The 20799-nt window shown below is 36.8% G+C and overlaps 1 protein-coding gene across 3 annotated transcripts; it reads left to right on the plus strand.

Moving 5' to 3' along the window:
* The first annotated feature begins 4536 nt into the window (after window positions 1-4536).
* LOC107796682 (riboflavin synthase) lies at window positions 4537-8993 on the plus strand. Of its 3 annotated transcripts, XR_012702226.1 has the most exons (3): window positions 4538-5464; window positions 8086-8301; window positions 8771-8993. XR_012702226.1 is itself a non-coding variant. In XM_075237133.1 (2 exons), exon 1 carries the CDS (start codon window positions 4609-4611, stop codon window positions 5455-5457), a length of 849 nt encoding a protein of 282 aa, XP_075093234.1. In that variant the 5' UTR covers window positions 4537-4608; the 3' UTR covers window positions 5458-5464; window positions 5916-5932. The 3 variants fall into 3 exon arrangements, 2 of the variants coding, with proteins under 2 accessions (XP_075093234.1, XP_016474961.2); XM_075237133.1 differs by lacking the exons at window positions 8086-8301; window positions 8771-8993 and adding an exon at window positions 5916-5932 and having other exon boundaries at window positions 4537-5464; XM_016619475.2 differs by lacking the exon at window positions 8771-8993 and having other exon boundaries at window positions 8086-8656.
* Window positions 8994-20799: the final 11806 nt, after the last annotated feature.

Genomic DNA, 20799 nt, shown 5'->3' on the forward strand with positions numbered 1-20799 from the left:
TTCTCCTTCTGAGGTACAGTTTTCGAAGTTTTGGCCATTGATATGATAGGAAGAAAGACAAAGGAAAGTGAAAAATTGACGACATCAAAACTCTGTTGTAGATGGCTCTGCAAGCGACGAGATAGAAAGAAAAGATTAGAAAATTTGGGGGAGTGGATGCATAAAAGTGGTAAATTTGGATAGAAGGGTTAGTTATAGGCTCGCATCACGACGGTTCAATATCAGAGGTGGCCGACCGCCATCTGTCAAGCATTAAATACCTTGAAAGGCTAAATCGATGGGACATCTATCACATACGTTATAATCGATCCCTGTTAAAATGTCAGCTCATAACCCGATCGAACCGTCGAAAATCATATCGATTTTCACCGCACCCTTCGTGAGAAACGAGGGGACTATCTGTATATGGTCGAAATAGATTTCGGCCTTCCTACGTTCGATCGAGTTCAAGTGGTAAGAAGTCGGAGTGGAACTTTAGAAATAAGCTTCGAAGACAGTACTAACGAGCCTCGAGTCCGAAGGCTGCTCGAGGAGTCAGCTCGATAACCTTATTGAGTCCATTACCAAATCGATCTGCAAGGCATTGTTTCGAGGTCGAAAATGCACGACGCTCATCCCGAAGGTCGAACTAGAGCCAAGACCGAAGGGCTCGACCCAATAACGAGTTCGAGCCAGTATCGAGCTCACAGACAATAGCCGTTGCAATCGCATCAAGAGAAAGAATCTTGGCGGGAATCAAGGAAGAGACAAATCATCATGGGTCCTCCACTATATGTTTTATTTTATTATTTTTTGTTATAAATAAAGTAATGACCCTCTACTATAAAATGAGGATCCTTGTAAGCTATGAGGACACGAAATAAATTGGAACAAAAAGATCTTTTCTCATATACAAAGATATCTCCTTGTGCTTGTTTTACTTCATCTTATTCATTCTTTCTGTTCATCATTCTCATTCTCATAATCAAAATACTTGTATTGTTATCTTTATATCAAATGGTATTACGTATTCTTAGAACCATACATAAATTTAATATTATCCGATTTTTCGGGTAAACACATATAATTTAGGGAAAAGAAAACTAAACAATTTTACTTTTTTAGTCAGAATCTTAAATCTAAGAAGATACAGAACTAATAAATACATCCCAAATCTCAAACCCCTTATGTGGCTGAATCTTTTCGCCGGCGAAAAACTCAACTTCAAAGATCCACTACTTTAAAATACAATAATATATTTTTATTATTTTCTTCAATTAATAAAATTTTGCTTTATTAACTTTTTTGGGCATTTTTTTTAATATATTTACCTGCGAGGATTGTGGTGGTGTATGTCTCGAGTTTGAACCTTTGATATGGAGTAGGTAGAAAGTTCTTTACCTCCTCCCCTTCGAAAGGATAATTTTTCGACACGAATCCGAATTAGTCGACCCAAAATTCGAGTGTCGGTCACCGGATCTTCATATGCTAAACCCGTTTAGTGAAAATACTGGATCCGTCACTGTCCATGCTAGTCTCTTCAGGAGAACATCTTTTATCTTGAAATTCATTCCAAAACTTCAAGACCACATATTTTACACATAAAATGGTGGATTTATTTTTCTCTTTTTTTTAGCAATGGCGCTTTTTGGTTGTGTCGTGGAGAAGCTTGAGGTTTTAATGATGGAATAGAGGTGGTGTGGGAATATTTCCAAGTGTTTTGAGTTGCTTGGAGCTACATTTTTCCATGGGCAGGGTAGCCACGTGGCAAGTTTGCTAATCTAACTGACTCGAGACTAGTTAATATATAATAGAAAAATTCAAATCTGCCCTTATTCTTTACGAAAAGGTCTCACTTTACCCTTTGTTGGAAGTTTGGCTCATCCATGTTCCCGTCATTAGTGAGAATGGCATTTTCGAGCCAAAATTGTAACAACAAGGAGATAAATAAATCAAACTTAGACCTTTTCGCAAATTACAAGGATATATTGGACGTTTTTCAATTTGTTATACAACATTGGTTAATTTCGCTTGTGGTCACTCAATTTTGTTTTAATTTCATAAAAATTACTCAACTTCCGTTTATAACTTAAAAGTCATTCAACTTTGGTTACATCACTTAAAAGTTGCACCGATGGAATATGGATATATCATCACCGAAAAAAAGACATGGCAAACTTTTAGTTATTTTTTATGTCACGTGAGCAACCACATAGGATACCATGTGGTATATTTGTGTCTTTCTTTTGTTTAAGCTGTCGGCTTAGGCTTCCTGTATTTGTGGGTATTCCTTATTAAAATATTACTAGAATGACAATTTAAAAGAACTTTCTTATGACTTGCATTTGTAATTCATGTGATTAATAGCCTGTTTGGCCAAGCTTTTCTAAACGTATATTTTATTTTATTTTTTAAAAATACTTTTTATTTCAAAGTTTAAGTGTTTGACCAAGCTTTTGGAAGAAAAAAATACTTTTAAGGAGAAGTAGGAAAAAGTAGTTTCTTCTCCAAAAATAATTTTTTGAAAAGCGCTTTTGAGAAAAAATACACATAAAAGTACTTTTTAACAGCTTGGTCAAATACTAATTGCCGCTCAAAAATACTTTTCAAATTAATTAGTCAACCACAAACTGCTTCTCATCAAAAGTACTTTTGACAAAAACAGTTTTAAGAAAAAACACTTCTCAAATAAGTTGATTTTAGTAGCTTGGCCAAATATGCTATAATTCATGTACAACTATCTAGTACGTTTAAAGGAAAAAAATTATGGCTACGACTTTTCACATCCAAGCAAGAACAAGCACAACATGTATTAAATTATCCAATTCGTTGTTAAAATCCTATGTGGTTGCTCACGTGGCATAAAAAATAACTAAAAGTTTGCCATGTCATTTTTCCGGTGATGATATATCCATATTCCATCAGATGTGACTTTTAAGTGATGTGGCCAAAGTTGAATGGCTTTTAAATTATAAACGAAAATTGAGTGACTTTTGTGAAATTGAAACAAAGTAGAGTGACCACAAGCGAAATTACCCCTCGTGATATATCATATAAGTTAAGCTTTAACACTATGTGGTCGTTTGGTATGATGTATTAAGGAAAATAATAAATATATTAACTTTGTTATTATTAATTCTTTGATTGGTAGCGTTTCTCAACCTATGTATAATTAATACCTATATTAGTTATACACCTTATTTAGTACTATTCTTATACATAGCAAATCATGAAATTAGCTATACCATAATTTTTAATACATGAATAAGCATGCAAAAAGACAGAACTACCCTTTCAATTTGGGATTCTACTAAGGGCGGGCGTTCGGGCAGTTCAGATTGGATATGAGAATTTCGGTTTTCAGATTGAAGAAATGACAATCCAAATCCAATCCAAATAAGTTCAGATTGATCGGATATTTTAAGTCCGGTTTCGGTTTAATCAGTTTGGTTATTATGAATTTCGATTTTGAGCATATAAGTTTAGATGTTTCTAGTTTTTACAAAACTGAATATCCAAAGTATTCAAGTAATGAAATTATTATAAAAAAAATATAACAGAGACATTAATACGGCCGATAAGAAGTAGCAACAGTAAAATTATGTCCAAATAGAAAGTATTTTGACAGTAATTTAGTAATTGATATTGAATATATGAGATAATATCTAACGGGTAGGGTATTGAACTTATTACTATTAGCATATGGATAATGGACTAAATATAAAGTATAAATTTTTTGATTTTTCGATATCCAAAAATCCGAAGTACCAAGTTCAATATCCAATCCGAAATCCAAAAAAATTAATAACTAAATCCAAAATCTAATCCGTAATCCGAAAATCCAAAAAATTTAGATTTCGGTTTGGATTTCGGATTTGCCCAAACTATGCCTACCCCTAAATTCTATCATATTTTTATTTGTTAGTTGGAATGTAGACTATTTATTTTATTTATTTTTATGCTCTATATTTATATAGTATGGATCACTTAATCTCCAATATGTCAAGATAACAATTTTTTCCCAACTAGTTTAAGTGAAAATACTAACTTTTTTCTTTTTCTTTTTAAGAACGAATAACTAAAGCTTTGCAAAGAAAGTATATAAAGCTAAAGAATGTGGAGAGTATTTTTGTGAACAAAATAATTTTTAATAAATATTATGCAATGCATATTATTTTTAATACATCAAACCAAATAGCCAATAAAAAATAATTTCAGTATAATCAATCATAGCATTAATTATTTCAACATTACTAATACATTCTATTTAGTTCTATTCTTATACATTCTACCAAACGACTTCCAATGGACAAATACAGGGGCAGCATGTAACATGCCATGTCAAAGCCAAATTTTAATTGGGAGCAATTGATTTTAAACAAACAAATAATTTCATAAGTTAAGCTCCAATACTAATGAATAATCCAGGGGCAACATGCAACATGCCATTTCAAAGCCTTTATTCGGGAGCAAATGATTTTAAACAAACAAATACTTTTATAAGAATAAATCAAGTGGAAAATACAAAAGTAACATGCAACATGCCATTTCAAAGTTGAGAATAATTTTATAAAATTCTTTTATAGCAATGAAAGTTTGGAAAACTTAGAGCAGAATCGGAAAGAGCAAATGGCAACAGTTTCATCCTCCGGCGCTTCTCTTTCTAAGCCCTTAAACCCATCTATCTCTTCCCCTAAAACACCTAACATCTTCAATCTATGGAATCCTCAGCTCAAAAGAGTAAAATACCCACAAACCCTATCTCTCAAATCTCCTTCAATTTCTCATCTCTTTATCAAGCCTCTAAAAGCTCAACAATCTCGTATTTCTTCTACCCCAATCACCTCCCTTTTTACCGGCATAGTTGAAGAAGTCGGGAAAATCAAACAACTGGGTTACGATAATCCCGATAGTTTCACTATGAAAATCAAAGCTAACCTCATTCTTGAAGACATCAACCTTGGCGACAGTATTTCCGTCAATGGTACTTGTCTAACCGTCGCTGATTTCGACAAACAGTTGTGTGAATTTAGTGTTGGATTGGCTCCAGAAACGCTGAGGAAGACTTCTCTGATCGAATTAGAACAAGGGTCTATAGTGAATTTGGAAAGGGCTTTGAGGCCTACTACTAGAATGGGAGGTCACTTTGTGCAAGGCCATGTTGATGGGACTGGTCAGATTGTTGAGCTCAAACCTGAAGGGGATTCTCTGTGGGTAAAGGTTAAGACTTCGAAAGAAATTTTGAGGTACATTGTGCCTAAAGGATTTATTGCTGTGGATGGGACTAGTTTGACTGTAGTAGATGTGTTTGAAGAAGAAGACTGTTTTAACTTCATGTTGGTGGCTTACACTCAGCAAAATGTGGTGATTCCGATGAAGAAAGTGGGGCAGAAGGTTAATCTTGAGGTGGATATATTGGGGAAGTATGTGGAGAGGCTTCTTAGTAGTGGCTTTGTCAATGCCATCAAATCTTCATGAAAAAAAGGTTGTATCTTTGTACTTCATTTTGTCTTTGTAACTTTCTGCCTTTGGCATAATTTGTATCTTGAATTTCAGAGATTTTTCTATCCAGATTCTCTCAAGGTGTATTGTGGAATAGTGTTTCAGTGAAATAAAAATAAACAATATCACCTGGCTCGGACTTTGGTCAGGGAAAATGTATCTGAACTTTTATACCTGAATTTAGTAATGTTAGACTACTAGTTGCAGATAATCAATTTTGCAAAAACTCAAGCAGCAAGTAGGAAGACATTATTTTGGCTGATTGTACTGATGTATTAATCTGCTGAGGTTTATATAGTGTAAGCGCCAATGAAAAGAGTGCCGCTTTTTAGTTGCATGCTAAGGTTGTACAAGTCTTTATAGTACTAAAGAGTTATGAAACTTGTTCAGATTGAGATTGATCATGCTGATTTTGTTTTTTTTGTAATGTGAAGGGTTATTGATCACAGTGCTAGCGGGTTAAACTACTAATTGATAATTGCAGTTGAACGGGATTGTAATTGCATTGATAGCAGGTTTCAATCATCGTTTGTCTCAATTAAGTTGCTTCAGTCTAGTTACTTTCTCTTAAAAGCAGTTCCACTTAATAGCAAACATGTCGAAGCATGAACTCTGACATGTTGAGTTGTGTCCCCAGTTACTCGGAACATTTTAGAAATTTGGTGAAGAAAGTGCACACGCTGTGTGATTTCTTGGTGCCAAACATGTCCGATACAATATTTTGACCCTGTATATATATATGTGTATGTATGTATATATATAGTATAAGTTTTATTAGTAAGTACCAAAAAGGTACTGTAATGGTACAAGAGAAAGGATCATCTCCTTCTACAGATTGAAGGAGTACACAAGTTCAAATAAAGATTCAAAATCAGTAACAATACTTTCTTTACAGTTTACACCAATAGAAAAGACTATTAAGACATTTGGACTTCACAGAAGATATATGCTCTTTCCTACTAGAGAAGCATCTGTTATTTCTCTCTAGCCAAATGCACCAAAAATGCCTATAAGAAATGCATTCCATAGCCTCTGCTGCCATTTGAGATGATCTGCCCTCTCAACTGCTCAAGGTTTGCTGAATGCTTCCAGGAATAACCCATTGAACTTCAAAAGTACTCAGAAAAATAGACCACGTTTTTTTTTCTGATTATTTTTTAAGGGGACCACCTGAAGTTCTTATTTGACCGATCACACAGGAGGTAGTTTGTAGATGTACCTTGAGGCCTACGTTAGCAAGGAAACTAGAGTAACTTAATTTCTATCCTTAGTCTAGTTCTGGCAAGAAAATGTAGATGAGTAGGCAGATGAGTCTTGAGATTGGGGTCTTGTCCAATCTCTGTTTCAAATTTTGATCTTGTACATATTTGCTCATTGGTAAATAATATACTTTACTTACCCCAAAAAAAAAGACCGATGGCTGCTAACTGTACTTACAATGTAATAAAAGATGATAAACAGATTCTAATGCTTCTTTACACATATAACATCTGTTGTAAATATTAAAGCCCCTCTTCTGTAGGTTATCCTGAGTGATGCATTGTGCGCTGCAATCCATGTGAAACATGCTGCCCTGGGTAATGCATTAGTCTTCCAAATAATTTTTCCTGGCCAGCATTCAATATATCTTCCCATATCTTTCAGATAGTTTTGTAACAAGCCTTCACAGTGAATCTGCCACCTTTTCCACCTTTCCAAACCAAGAAATCACCTACATTTTCTTCATGGTTAACATGTATCAGCATCACAAGTAACTCATTGATGGAGTCGAGTTCCCAGTAGTTAAGGTTTCTTCTTAAGTGCAGGTTCCAGCCACTAGTGGAAATTCCTTATAGCTGGCAACTTGATAATATCTGGAAAAATCTCCTCCAGTGGTAATTGTCCAACCACGATCACTCTACTTTTTTATTTTACAACCATTACTTTTAGGCTATTTCTGCAGCATGTAGCTATGTGAATATAGAGTTGGTTACATTGTAGCATGAGAGCTTTTCTGTAGTTTTAGCATATTTGAAGCTTCGTTTCTCTTCTTTTCCCTGAGATTGGCATTTTTTTTTTCTTTTTTCTGTAGAAGAATTTGGTCTAATAGGGGAAGACTATTGTCTTGAATGCTAGTTATGATTCAATAGGCAACCAGAAAATGTGTTGCTAATATTCAGAATTAGATTTTTGATATCTGTGATATTTCCATGTTTCCTGACTTTTTGTCTTCCATTATCTTGGGATGTTTGTAAATATCGAATTTTACCAACATAAATAGTGAACTGATACTTTGCATAGTCAAAATTTGTGCTGCTTATTTCTTCTGTCTTGGAAAGATATTTCAACATGGCCTTCTGCTAAGAGTTTTGCAGATTCCCTTTCTTAGTTTAATTCCTGTTTAACCAAGTCCTCCTCTAAACCTATCCCTGCCTAATGGATGAAAGATTGCAACTATAAATTAAAGGCTGTATTCGAGCAAGCTCTTAGCTCTCATCATGAGTGAGAGGTATTGATGCAAGAAAATGCCTGTTAGTCTTTACTTACACAGAAAAATAAGATGGATAAAGGACTTGTACTGTTCACATTTAATCTTTTGTCTCATTTCTTCGCTGTTACTTATAGGTTCGACATTCATTTAGCTGGCTAGAATTGAGGAGTTATTTTGTTCTTGTGCTCGACAAGAATAAAACCATCATGCTGGTTTTTCTTTTTGCTTCGGGGATTATTGTCTGCGAGAATTCAGGGGCAAAATAATCAGCCAAGAGGAGCAATAAATGTCACATGCACCCAGTAGGTGTTTCATGCACAAGATAAAGTATGCCAACTACCAATATTGAGGTAAAAACTTGCTGCATCATTTGTGGCTGTGCTTCAAAGGACTTATTTGTAATCAGTATTTCTGTTCCTCGCTCAGTTGATCCTGTTATATTGGGTTTGTGTGTTAGTTGTCACAGTAGACGATGATTTTGTGGTTCAAGTGAAGAGGAGAAAAGAAAGAAAAGGAAAAGTTTAGCATATTCCTTTACCTCTTTTCGCATTTGTTTAGTGCTGGTAATAAACATCTATTTCAGTGCTTGCTATTGCGCATGTAGGACTTCTTGTAATGTAAGACGGAAGTGAACAGGCCCCAATAACAATTGTTTAACCAACAGGGAAGAGGAGTGTGATGAGATATTTGAGATTTCTTTACCGTTAATCAGAGGTTCTTTGTTCGAGTATTGAAGAACATTTTGATAGGAAGCGTTTTACTTCGTCTTAGTAGGTCTACCTAGTGCTTATCCATATTAGTTGGATTTGTTAATTTCAGGTACAAGATGATTACACTTATAAAAGAGAAAATTGTGTAAGTTTTGAAGTGATGGCAGGGTGCCAACTGGAGAGACTGACACTCTACTTATCCTTGAAAAGATGTTCATCCTATTTGTGGCCAAGTTGCTATCTTTTCAATTGTCTTATGACCATGATCTTTCCTTGATAAAAATGGATGGTGGTAATATAATGATTAATATATGCCAATATAACAGTTTTATGCCACATGAATGACATTTCATTTACTATTTAGTCAAACTTCTGTAAACATGTTTCATGTCAATTGTTGGCTAGAATCTAGATAGATGGAAGCTGATTCCAAATGCGTAGAAGCGTTTGGCTCTTGTTGATTTACTTATGTGTTTTTCCACACTAACTACGATTGCTGTGGCTGTAGTTTCTCCACTTCTTTTCTTTCTGAATTGATGAATATTTATATGGTTGAATAACTTTTAAAAAATGTATGTATATTTTTATTTTTCCTAGATTGATTAATATATATGGTTGACAACTTTTAAAAAATGCATATATAGACAAGCTAAGTATCTATTGTCACAACGAATGTATGTACAGATTTAAACATCTATGATCCGTCTTTAGTTGTAATATACTTGTTTCCTGTCTTAATTGACGAAGAATTTTTGTTGAAATTAATTCTTTGATGCCTTGCACTAAAGTTAACTATACCCAAATGAGGGATTACGTTACTTCATCGACTTACTTTCTGTTCAAAGTGAGGAAACATTAAAAGGCTTACTGTGTGAAATGACGGCGCATAAAAAAAGGTCATGCAATAGACAAAATCCCTACCCCTCGGTCAAAAGAAAAACAATAAACATTATTTGATTATTTTTGGCATATCATCGAACAATTGGAATGGGGTGCACCAATAAACTCAAACTATGGGATTAAGAAAAAAAGTGTAACATATACTATTCTAGTAGATAAAAGAGAAAATTGTGTAAGTTTTGAAGTGATGGCAGGGTGCCAACTGGAGAGACTGACACTCTACTTATCCTTGAAAAGATGTTCATCCTATTTGTGGCCAAGTTGCTATCTTTTCAATTGTCTTATGACCATGATCTTTCCTTGATAAAAATGGATGGTGGTAATATAATGATTAATATATGCCAATATAACAGTTTTATGCCACATGAATGACATTTCATTTACTATTTAGTCAAACTTCTGTAAACATGTTTCATGTCAATCGACGGTTAGATAGATGGAAGCTATGTAGAAGCGTTTCGCTCTTGAGACAACCCTTTTTTTAAAAAAAATATAATTTTTGGCTCATTTACTTTTTTTTTTTTTCCCCACACTAACACGATTGCTGTGGCTGTAGTTTTGTCCTTCCTTTTCTTTTTCGTGAATTGATTAATTATACACTAAGGTTGACAACTTTTAAAAAGTGTATGTAATACAAGTTTAAGTATCCATTGTCAAAAAAGAAAGGAAACATCAAAAGGCTTACGTATGAACTATGGATTGGAGATCTGGACAAGTGGAAATAAAGTGAAGCATCAGTCCACCTCTGTTTATCAATATCTGTATTTATCTATACTTCTACTTTATATTAAAAGCAGGGTAGGTTTCTACGGACAAAAGATAGAACTAATAGTGATTTTAGTCCTATATAAATCAGAGTTTAAATTTTATACCTATACCTAATTTCTCTCTCTAACTAATTTTTCTCTGACTTCTTTCTATGCTCTCAGCTGACCTTACTGGACCATTAGAGGTCCCTCAACTACCTCCACCAGCCCCACCGGATCCACCACCACAAAATACCAATCAAAATACGACACCTCACCATTAGAATCCATCTACCACCAACTCGACACCCCAAACCACTCCATCAATTATGGTCGGCAAAATTACCCCCACCTCACACCCAACATCCTCTCAAATTAGACATGAAGATGCGGTCTATCTGGATGGCACAAATATTAACTCAACGCCAAATCCCGAACTCCCCAATAGCCAAAAGAACAACACTCTTCCACCACAGTTGAAGGTTTCCAATAACTTTGACCCCCCTCTTCTTCACAACCGAAACATCAATACTACCCAAAATTCCCACTCCAATGGTCAACAGAATGCAAATCCCCCTTCTAGCTCAAATACTAATTCCAAAGTTCAAACCAAGCCACCACACCCAGTGTCTAAGTCATCTTTCTCAGCTACGGTGTCAGCTGCTCTCGCCAATAGCTCAAGTACCAAGCAACCGATGGAAATTACACACGGTACTCGTGTGGGCAAACCAACAGTATACTTCACTGCCCATAACTATTTTGTTACATTAGCTGGAGATTGCAAATTTACAATAGTTGGGAAGTTCACCAGAGGTAAACCTAGTATGGAAGAAGTAATGAGGTTGTTCATCAGTCATATCCCTCTCAAAGGTACTGTTAAAATAGCCTACTATGATACAAATCATGTTTATATTGGCTTTACCAATGAAGAAAACTTCTACCACATATACTTTAAACCATTCATCACTCTTGGCCCATATATAATGAAGATTATTACATGGACCCCTGATTTTGCCCCTGAATGTGAAACTACAATTGTCCTTGTATGGATTTTGATTCGTCAGCTCCCCTGACATCTTTTTAGGTGGGACACCTTCTCCAGAATGGTTAGCTCAATTGGTACTGCCATGGCCCCTGATATAGCCACTTACTCTAAGTCTAAGGGTAATGTGGTTAAGCTTAAAGTTGAAATTGACCTTTTAAAGCCTAGACAAGATCAAATCTGGCTGGGATTTAAGAGGTTAGATAGTAATGAGGAAGATGGATACTGGTTAGATATCGAATACGAGGGTGCCCCATCATACAGCAAATATTGTTGTATGCAAGGACCTGATCTACTCTCCTGCAGAAATAAGAAAAGAGATGAAGAAGTTCAAGCTCAAGCCTCAGCCAACACTGAGGAGATTGATGATCAATGGAGAGTTCAAAAAGGAAACAAGAAATTACATCAACACACAATTGGAAATACTAACTTGAATATGCTACCACAACAACCTCATCAGGAAGTCATTCTCATAGGGAAAAATTCACAATCAGAGAGGGCAAATCAACCAACTATACAACTAACAAATGATGGAACACAAGACAAACAGAAATAAGTTTTGGACAAGAACAATCCAGTTGAACATATAGCCCAATTGCACCAGGCATCGAAGCACAAGGATGGACCAAAGAAAAAAGTGCAATGGCAAGTTAATCAGAGCAAACAACAGACCAATACTCATAAGCTTCATAGTACAAAACAACCAACTCCACTAACAATTGAGTCAAGCCAAGTTAATCTAAATGCAAAGGCTAATAAACCTCAAAACATAACACCTCAGACCAGTCCTAATGTACAATCTCCCATTAAGAAAGGTTTTTAGATGCTCCTTGATAGTACTACCAAGCCAAAACACCAAAGTAGTTCTGATATCGCCTCTACTTTTGTTGTTCCACATCAGCAAAATATATCCATCTCAGTTCCAAAAATTCGAAAGACATTACAAATTAGCCTTCCACTACCAAGAAACCAGACAGAAAATGCACACACAAATCCCACTTCTCAAGAGCCTCCAGACCCTCATCCTCCTGACAATCCAGCCTCCGAATCCTATCCACCAGCTAACAATCCTATTAACCATCCCTTAGAGAGTAGTGATGAATTAGAGCTGGATATTGTAAATGATGAAGATTCCGAATTTGAAGGGGGAAGATTCAGAAATTGCTGAAAATGATCAAGTTGTTAGTGATTCTGAGAATAACTTTGAAAGTATTGAAGATCAGTCTGAAAGTGAGGAAACTCTTGATGCTCAATCAGCTACCAGCGATGATCATACTAACAGATTGCTAGAAGCTTTCTCACATCAATCACCACCACCAGATGAAATCGTTCAAGCCTTTGGAGATGCAACTGTCAGACACCACCTCTCACCTAGGGGGCATGAGGTAACCAAAGGTGGACTCTCATTAACCAGAGGTGGACACACATTTAGGGAGGGCAGAGGTAATAGAAGAGGCAAAGGCATTCCTCATGTAAAATTTTCACAGGACAAATGATGATCAATCTACATATTTTTAATAATTAAGTCACTTATTTGAAATATTAGAGGCATCACTTCACAAGGTACCTTTGACAGACTTAAGCAACTCAAAAGAACTCACAACTTTTTATTCATTACTATCATGGAACCTTTCAGCGGAAGTCAAAAGTTAGAAAAATTTAGGAGAGGACTTGGGTTTGATTTTGCATATGCCAATTGCAATAATAAAATCTGATTCTTTGGTGATAGCTCTATCAACTGTATTGTTATGGAAGACCTTCCTCAACTTATCAATTGCTCAATTGATAATAATGGAGAGACTTTATACATGACTTTAGTGTATGCTAAATGCGAAGCTCATCTCAGGGAGACTCTATGGGATAACATCAAATCTTTTTCTAATGGAGTTAGATCTCCATGGATGGTGATTGGGGAATTTAGCGCTATTACTGATCCTCAGGAGAAAAAAGGGGGAAAATCCGCAATATGTCTAATAACTCTCCCTTCATCAGATGCATTGTGGATAGTGGCCTTTTGGATCTTGGTTACACTGGCAGTCCTTTTACGTGGTGTAATGGCTGGGCACCTACTAAGAGGATATGTGCAAAGATTGGATAGAGCTCTTGTTAACTCGGAATGGTTAGAGAATTTTGCAGATACCACTGTCACACACTTGGTCAGAACTGGATCTGATCATGCTCATTTGCTTGTCTCCACTTCCAATCCACAATTGGAGCCTAAAAAGTATTTCAGATTCTTAGATCTTTGGACTGAACAAGAGGGTTTTATGCAAGTGGTGGAACAAGCTTGGAAACTACAAGTAGAATGAGGCACTCTGTGGAGATTTCATCTCAAGCTAAAAAATGCCTGTAAGAGTCTTTTATTTTGGTCCAAGAATTCTATTGGGAATATTTTTGATAAGACCAAGAAATTGTAGAATATGCTTGAGGTATTAGAGGAAATATGTCTAAATGACAATTCTGAAAGTAATAGGATGGAATATAATAATGTGAATGCACATTTGATTAGACACATAAAAAATGAAGAGTCATTTTGGAGATAAAAAGCTGGCTTGAAGTGGTTTACGGATGGCGACAATAACATTAGGTTCTTTCACTCTGTAATTAATTCCAGAAGGAAAAAATTACAACTTACAAGAATCAAGAAGCAAGATGGTACCTGGATTAAGAACAAAGATGATATAGCTACTGAAGCTATTAACTTTTTTGAGTAGCAGTTCACACAAGAAAATACTTGCAGCAATTTTTCAAAGCTCAAGGGGCTTAACAAAGTAATAAATGAAGAAGATAACTTGGTTTTAGAGGAACTCCCTACTATGGATGAATTGAAACAGGTAGTATTTTCCATGGAGAGTAGTAGCTCGCCTGGCCCTGATGGCATTTCTGGAAAATTCTTTCAACACTGCTGGAATATAATTTTTGTTGATCTCTATCAGGTGGTTTTGGAATTCTTTTTTGGGCAACCACTTCCCAGATCATTCACCCATACATGCCTTGTCCTTATCCCTAAAATCGATAACCCGCAACAATTCACTGATTTCAGGCCTATTAGTCTAAGCAACTTCACTTTCAAAATTATCTCAAAGTTGCTTAATAGTAGGCTAGCCCCTCTTATGAACATGATTATTTCTCCAAACCAAACTGGTTTCCTTAAAGGTAGGTCAATCTCAGATAATGTCATTCTTACTCAAGAACTTATTCATAACTTGAATAGGCCCAATGTCAATGGTAATATAGTTTTTAAGCTAGACATGGCAAAGGCCTTTGACAGAGTTCCTTGGGACTACCTCTGTCAAACCATGAGGCTATTAGGCTTTTCTGAATGTTGGATTGATATGGTTGCAAGATTGATCTCAAATAATTGGTACTCCATCAATGTCAATGGAGTGAGACATGGGTTTTTCAAATATTCTAGGGGCCTTAAGCAAGGAGACACACTATCCCCCTCACTTTTTGTCATTGGAGCAGAATTGCTATCTTACATGATGGACCAGCTGGTACATGATAATTTTATTAATTTTTCTATGGATCGAGGCGGTCCTTTAATCACTCACCTCACATATGTTGATGACACCATTCTCTTCTCCTTTGGTGACTTGTTATCTATTTCTATTATGATGAAAAAGTTGGAGAACTATGAACAAGCCTCAGGACAAATGGTGAATAAAAGAAAATCTATATTCCTGGTATCTTCTAAAACTCCTTCAACTGTAATTGAAGACATCAAAAGCATTACTGGTTTTTCCCATTCGTAATTTCCTTTTACTTATTTGGGGTGCCCTATTTACCTAGGGAGAAAGAAAATTTGCTACTTTGGAAATATGGTGGCCAAAATAGCAAATAGAACTCAGGGTTGGAAAAGGGAAAATTCTTTCTTTTGGGGGTAGAGCAGCCCTTATCAGGTCTGTGTTGCATTCTATTCTTTTACATATCATATTTGTTGTGCATCCACCAAAAACTACCCTTGATCATATTGAAAAATCTCTTGCTAGTTTTTTTCGGGGTACAATAGAGAGCAATACAAAGTTATCATTGGTTTTCCTGGAAGAATTTATGGAGGGAAGGGTAGGTTTTATATCATTGCATGACATTTGCATTTATTTTGCTGCTAAAGCCTGGTAGAATTTCAGACTCAAAAGTCTCTTCTCACCTCTTCCTGGAAGCTAAATGCTGCAAAAGATATCACCCGGTTGCTAGAAAAAAGAGTTATACTCAGTCACACTCTTGGAGAAGGCTAATGGATATCAAGAAAGACTATGAAGGGCATATTTTATGGAATGTAGGAAAAGATAACCTTTCCTTTTGGTGGGATAACTGGACCAATAAAGAAGCCCTTGCTAATTTAGTTCAACAAGGAAACAAGTCCCAGAAGATAAAAGTGGCTGATTTTATTGCGCACAACCAATGGAAGATGGATAAACTCTGTGATACTCTCCCTTCTAATTTGGTTTATCATATTCAATCTATCAAGATTTCTCTTGAAGAGAAAGATCTTCCTATTTGGCTTGCAAACCCCACTGGATCTTTTTCTAGTAAATTAGCATGGAAAACTTTTAGAAAATCTAGAGGCTCTTCACTCACTACAACTAAGATCTGGCATCGTAAACTACCATTTAAAGTATCTTTTCATGTTATGAGAATATTAAATGGTAAGCTTGCAACTGATGACTCTTTGATCAGGTTTGGTGTTCATGGCCCCTCAAAATATTATTGCTGCATCAATAACAATATGGAAACTACAAACCATTTATTTAGAGATGGTGATGTGGCTCTAAAAGTTTGGAAATATTTTCAAGATGCTTGTGGATTGTCTATTAACTCTGTTGGTGGTATTCATGCCAAATTCATTAGATGGTGGCTCATCAAACCACAGAACAAAGTTCATGACATGATATTGCAATATCTTCCCTCTGTTATCTGTTGGGAAATATGAAAAATAGATGTACCTACAAATATGAGGGTATCAGAAGTTCAACCCATAGAATCATTGATCAAATTACCTACTTGATACAACTGTTGCTTTTTACTGAATTTCCTTCTCTGCCTTTTATGTCTTCTTTCCCGAGGATATGTCAATTGGTAGACATAATCAAACCTCAACTACATATTCTTCCTATGAGATGGAATAAACTGAGTGTTGAGGAATTCAAATTAAATGTTGATGGTTGTAGCAAAGGAAACCCATGTAATGCAGGAGGTGGATAGGTGTTAAGAGATCATCTCAGACCTTTGATCATGGCTTTCACTGTTTACTTTGGTAGTTGCTCAAACAATTCAGCTAAATCTCAAGCAATCAAAACTGGAGTTAGATGGTGCTTAGATCATGGCTTCAGCAGGTTGACAGTTGAGTCAGACTCTTTTGTTGTGATTCAGATGATAAAAGGAGAATTTTCTACTACTTGACATATAAAGGATGATATCTTAGCGATTCAAGCAATGAACCTAATTGGAAATTTTCATTATGTTCACACACTCAGAGAAGGTAATATCCCAGCAGATCTCCTAGCTAATATAGCTGAAGTGGAGAGGAAGAGTCAGTTCTTCACTGAGGCTATAAATCTTCCAAGGCAGTTTATATCCTTATTGAAGAATGACGAGAAAGGGATGCCAAATTTCAAAATCAGGGTAAGAAAGAGGACCTTTATTTTTTATCCAGGCTGACTGATCTTTCTTAGTTCCTTTATTTTGTGAGCTAATCTGTTTAAGAAGCAACCCTCCTAATTGTTGTTGGACTAGTCAAATTGTAATGGATGGACTTAGTCCATCCCAACTTTCCTCTGAGAGGTTTGGTTTATGCCCCCTCTATGTACATCTTGACTTATCAATGCATTCTCCGGTGGGGAGCTCTTCTTGTTTAAAAATAAGTCATATATAAAAATAATGTCGCATACATGTCACTCAACTTAGAATCCTAAACTACATAACAATAAATTGGAGAAGACATTTAGGAGAATGCAACAAAATATCTCATATGTTTCATTTATTGGAGCCTTACATTCTAATTCACATACAATATACAACATATAGACAATCAAAACTACCTAACATGATCAATTCATTGAAAATACTATTATTAATAGAATAATAGAGTTTGTGATATTAGTTTTTAAAATAAGGATTTAGATGTATTCATATCACAGTTTTTAATTTTCATTTGTATAAAAAAAATTTATGCACACTTTATTATATACGGTCGAAATAGATTTCGGCCTTCGTACGTTTGATCGAGTTCGAAAGATAATCGATCGAAGTAAGACCTCGAGATGGGTTCCTAAGATGGTACAAACAAGCTTCGAACCCGAGGGGCCGATCAATGTCGAGTTCGATATCATTATCAAGCTCGGATCCAAATCGAACTATAATGCAAAGTAAAGTTGTCAAGCTTTTGATCCAGAGACCGAATAATATTGACCCCGAATCAATTCGAGAGCTCGAGTCAGAATCGATCTCAAGCCAAGATCGAGAGCTCGAGTCAGAATCGAGATCAAGCCAAGATCGAGAGCTTGAGTCAAGATTGAGCTCACAGATAAAAGCCGTTGCAATCACACTAGAGGAGAGAATCTTGGCAGAAATTGTGAAAAAGCTGATTTATTATGGGTCTCCCACTGAGTATTTTTAATTATATTTAAAGCAAGATCCCTCTACTATAAATGGCATGGTTATCATTCTTGTAAAAGGAATATTTTTGCTAACATTGTAATTCAAGTATCATATTCTCCTATAGTGAAAAGTTGTTCTTTCAAGCTTCTTAATATGATTCCACTTGTTTAGTCCAAAATTTCATCTTCTTTACAACCTTGTCTATTTTGCATTCTTTGCAATCTATACTTGATATTTCTATTTATCTTTACAATTTGTATTAAGCTACGCCATATATCCTTAGAACTATGTACAAATTCAACTCTATCCGTTTTTCGGGTAAACAGTTTGGCGCCCACCGTGGGGCTAAGGATAACAGTGGTTATTTGATATGAATCTGAAGAATTACACCATTGTGTTTTGTGCTCGGTTCCGAAAATATCTTGGTTTTCAGATTAGCAACGACTAACTACCAATAAAATGGCTTCACCAATCGACAACAGAGCCGGTCTTCAAGATGAGAACAATAACTTGACACCTAGTACTGAAAGGCCACTTGTAAACGCCGTTGGAGCTCGAATCGGAGCGCCGATAGATATCAATTCGCATGTAGCCATTGAGGCGAACTTACATTCTGAACCTGCAAATAGCATTCATAGTAGCACTCGCTCTGCAGCTCGAGATACCCATAACATAGAGGAAAACGGCGTCAGCTTGCGCATGATTTTCGAAATGATGCAAGCTCAACAGGCAGCAATAGCTCAGTTGCAGAGCCAAACCCAGCTACCGAGCAGGCCGGAGTCCAGTCCACTTCGAGAAATCGCCCACAGAACGGAGCCAGACATAGTGAGGTCAAATGAGCAAGAATTGGGGACCACTTCCAAAATTGCTAAAATGCTCGAGGAGCTCACAAAGCGAGTCGAAGCCAACGATAAAAAAATAGAAACGTATAACTCCAGGGTCGATCAGATCCTAGGAGCTCCACCAATGATAAAAGGGTTGGATTCCAAACAATTCGTGCAAAAAGCTTTTCCCTCGAGCGCAGCCCCAAAACCAATCCCCAAAAAATTCCGTATGCCCGAAATTCCCAAATATAACGGAACGACCGACCCCAATGAACATGTCACTTCTTACACGTGCGCCATCAAGGGCAATGATTTAGAAGACGATGAAATCGAATCTGTGTTGTTAAAAACAATTCGGAGAGACCCTCTCGAAGGGAGCAATGATTTGGTATCACAACCTACCACCAAATTCCATCGACTCGTTCGCCATGTTAGCAGATTCTTTTATGAAAGCACATGTCGGCGCCATAAAAGTCGCAACAAGGAAATCAGACCTCTTCAAGGTAAGACAAAAGGATAACGAGATACTGAAGGAGTTCATATCTCATTTTCAAATGGAACGAGTGGACCTACCACCAGTCACAGACGATTGGGCTGTTCCGGCTTTCACTCAAGGTTTGGACGAACGAAGTTTGACGGCTTCACGTCGGTTAAAGCATAACCTGATCGAATACCCAGCCATCACATGGGCCGATGTGCACAATCGATACCAAATAAAAATTAGGGTCGAAGATGATCAATTGGGGTCTGAACTTGTTGTTCGAAGGGATACTAATTGAGAACGAGGTCCGATCGGGGATCGATACCAACAGTACAACGGAAGCTGTAGAGTCAGTGAATCGATACATAACCTCGTGCGAAATAACAAAAGAAGTGATTGAGGTCAAGGGTCCCCGAGGCTGATGAATAGAAGGAGGTTCGATAGGCCTGCCGGATCTAAGGAAGCGCCTCGGTTATCGGAATATAACTTCAGCATTGATTCATCCGCCATCGTTTCGGCTATCGGACGCATCAAAGATACTAAATGTCCTCGACCCATGCAGACCAATCCTGACTAGAGGAATCCCAATCAAATGTGCGAATATCATGGCACCCATGGCCATAGAACGGAAGATTGCAGGCAACTAAGAGAGGAAGTAGCCCGGTTATTCAACAAAGGGCATCTTCAAGAATTTTAAGCGATAAGGCGAAGATCCATTTTAAAAACAGGGATTTCGGCAAGCAAAACGAACAAGAAGAACCACAACATGTCATTCACATGATCATCGGCGACGCCGATACCCCTCAGGGACCGGCGCTTAAACGCACTAAGATATCGATTGTGAGAGAAAAGCGATCTTGAACTCAAGATTACACACCCATAGAAACTTTGTCCTTCAATGATGAAGATGCAGAAGGAGTCATACAACCTCATAATGATGCATTGGTAATATCCGTACACATGAATAAAATTAAAGTTAAGCGTGTGTTGATTGATCCAGGTAGCTCGGCCAACATCATCAGATTGAAGGTCGTAGAACAACTCGGCCTGCAGGACCAGATCGTACCTGCAACCCTGGTTCTAAACGGATTCAATATGGTATGTGAAAACACCAAAGGCGAGATAATCCTACCAATAAACGTGGTCGGGACCATCTAGGAAACAAAGTTCCACGTGATCGAAGGCGACATGAGATACAACGCTCTTTTTGGAAGGCCATGGATCCACAACATGAGAGTTGTACCTTCGACCCTGCATCAAGTCCTTAAATTCCCAACATCGAGAGGAGTCAAAACAGTGTACTTAGAACAACCAGCCGCAAGAGAAATATTCGCCATCGAGGAAGCGAAATCAATATCCTCGCCTTCGCCAGTAAAGGGATCGGGCTGAGAAGGGGAATGAGATACCAAATAGCAATCACAGACATCGGCCTTGACCCAACCAGATAACCAGAAGATCGAAGAAGATGATGATAAGAGGACTCCTCGATCCTTTATGATTCCCGATGATTCCGACGCCACCAAATCAACGATTGAGGAACTGGAG

This window comes from Nicotiana tabacum, chromosome 2, assembly GCF_000715075.1.
Source record: "Nicotiana tabacum cultivar K326 chromosome 2, ASM71507v2, whole genome shotgun sequence".
NCBI lineage: Eukaryota > Viridiplantae > Streptophyta > Magnoliopsida > Solanales > Solanaceae > Nicotiana > Nicotiana tabacum.

Coding starts and splice junctions, on each gene's coding strand:
- LOC107796682 (XM_075237133.1), top strand. CDS start 4,609: ATGGCAACAGTTTCATCCTCCGGCGCTTCTCTTTCTAAGCCCTTAAAC.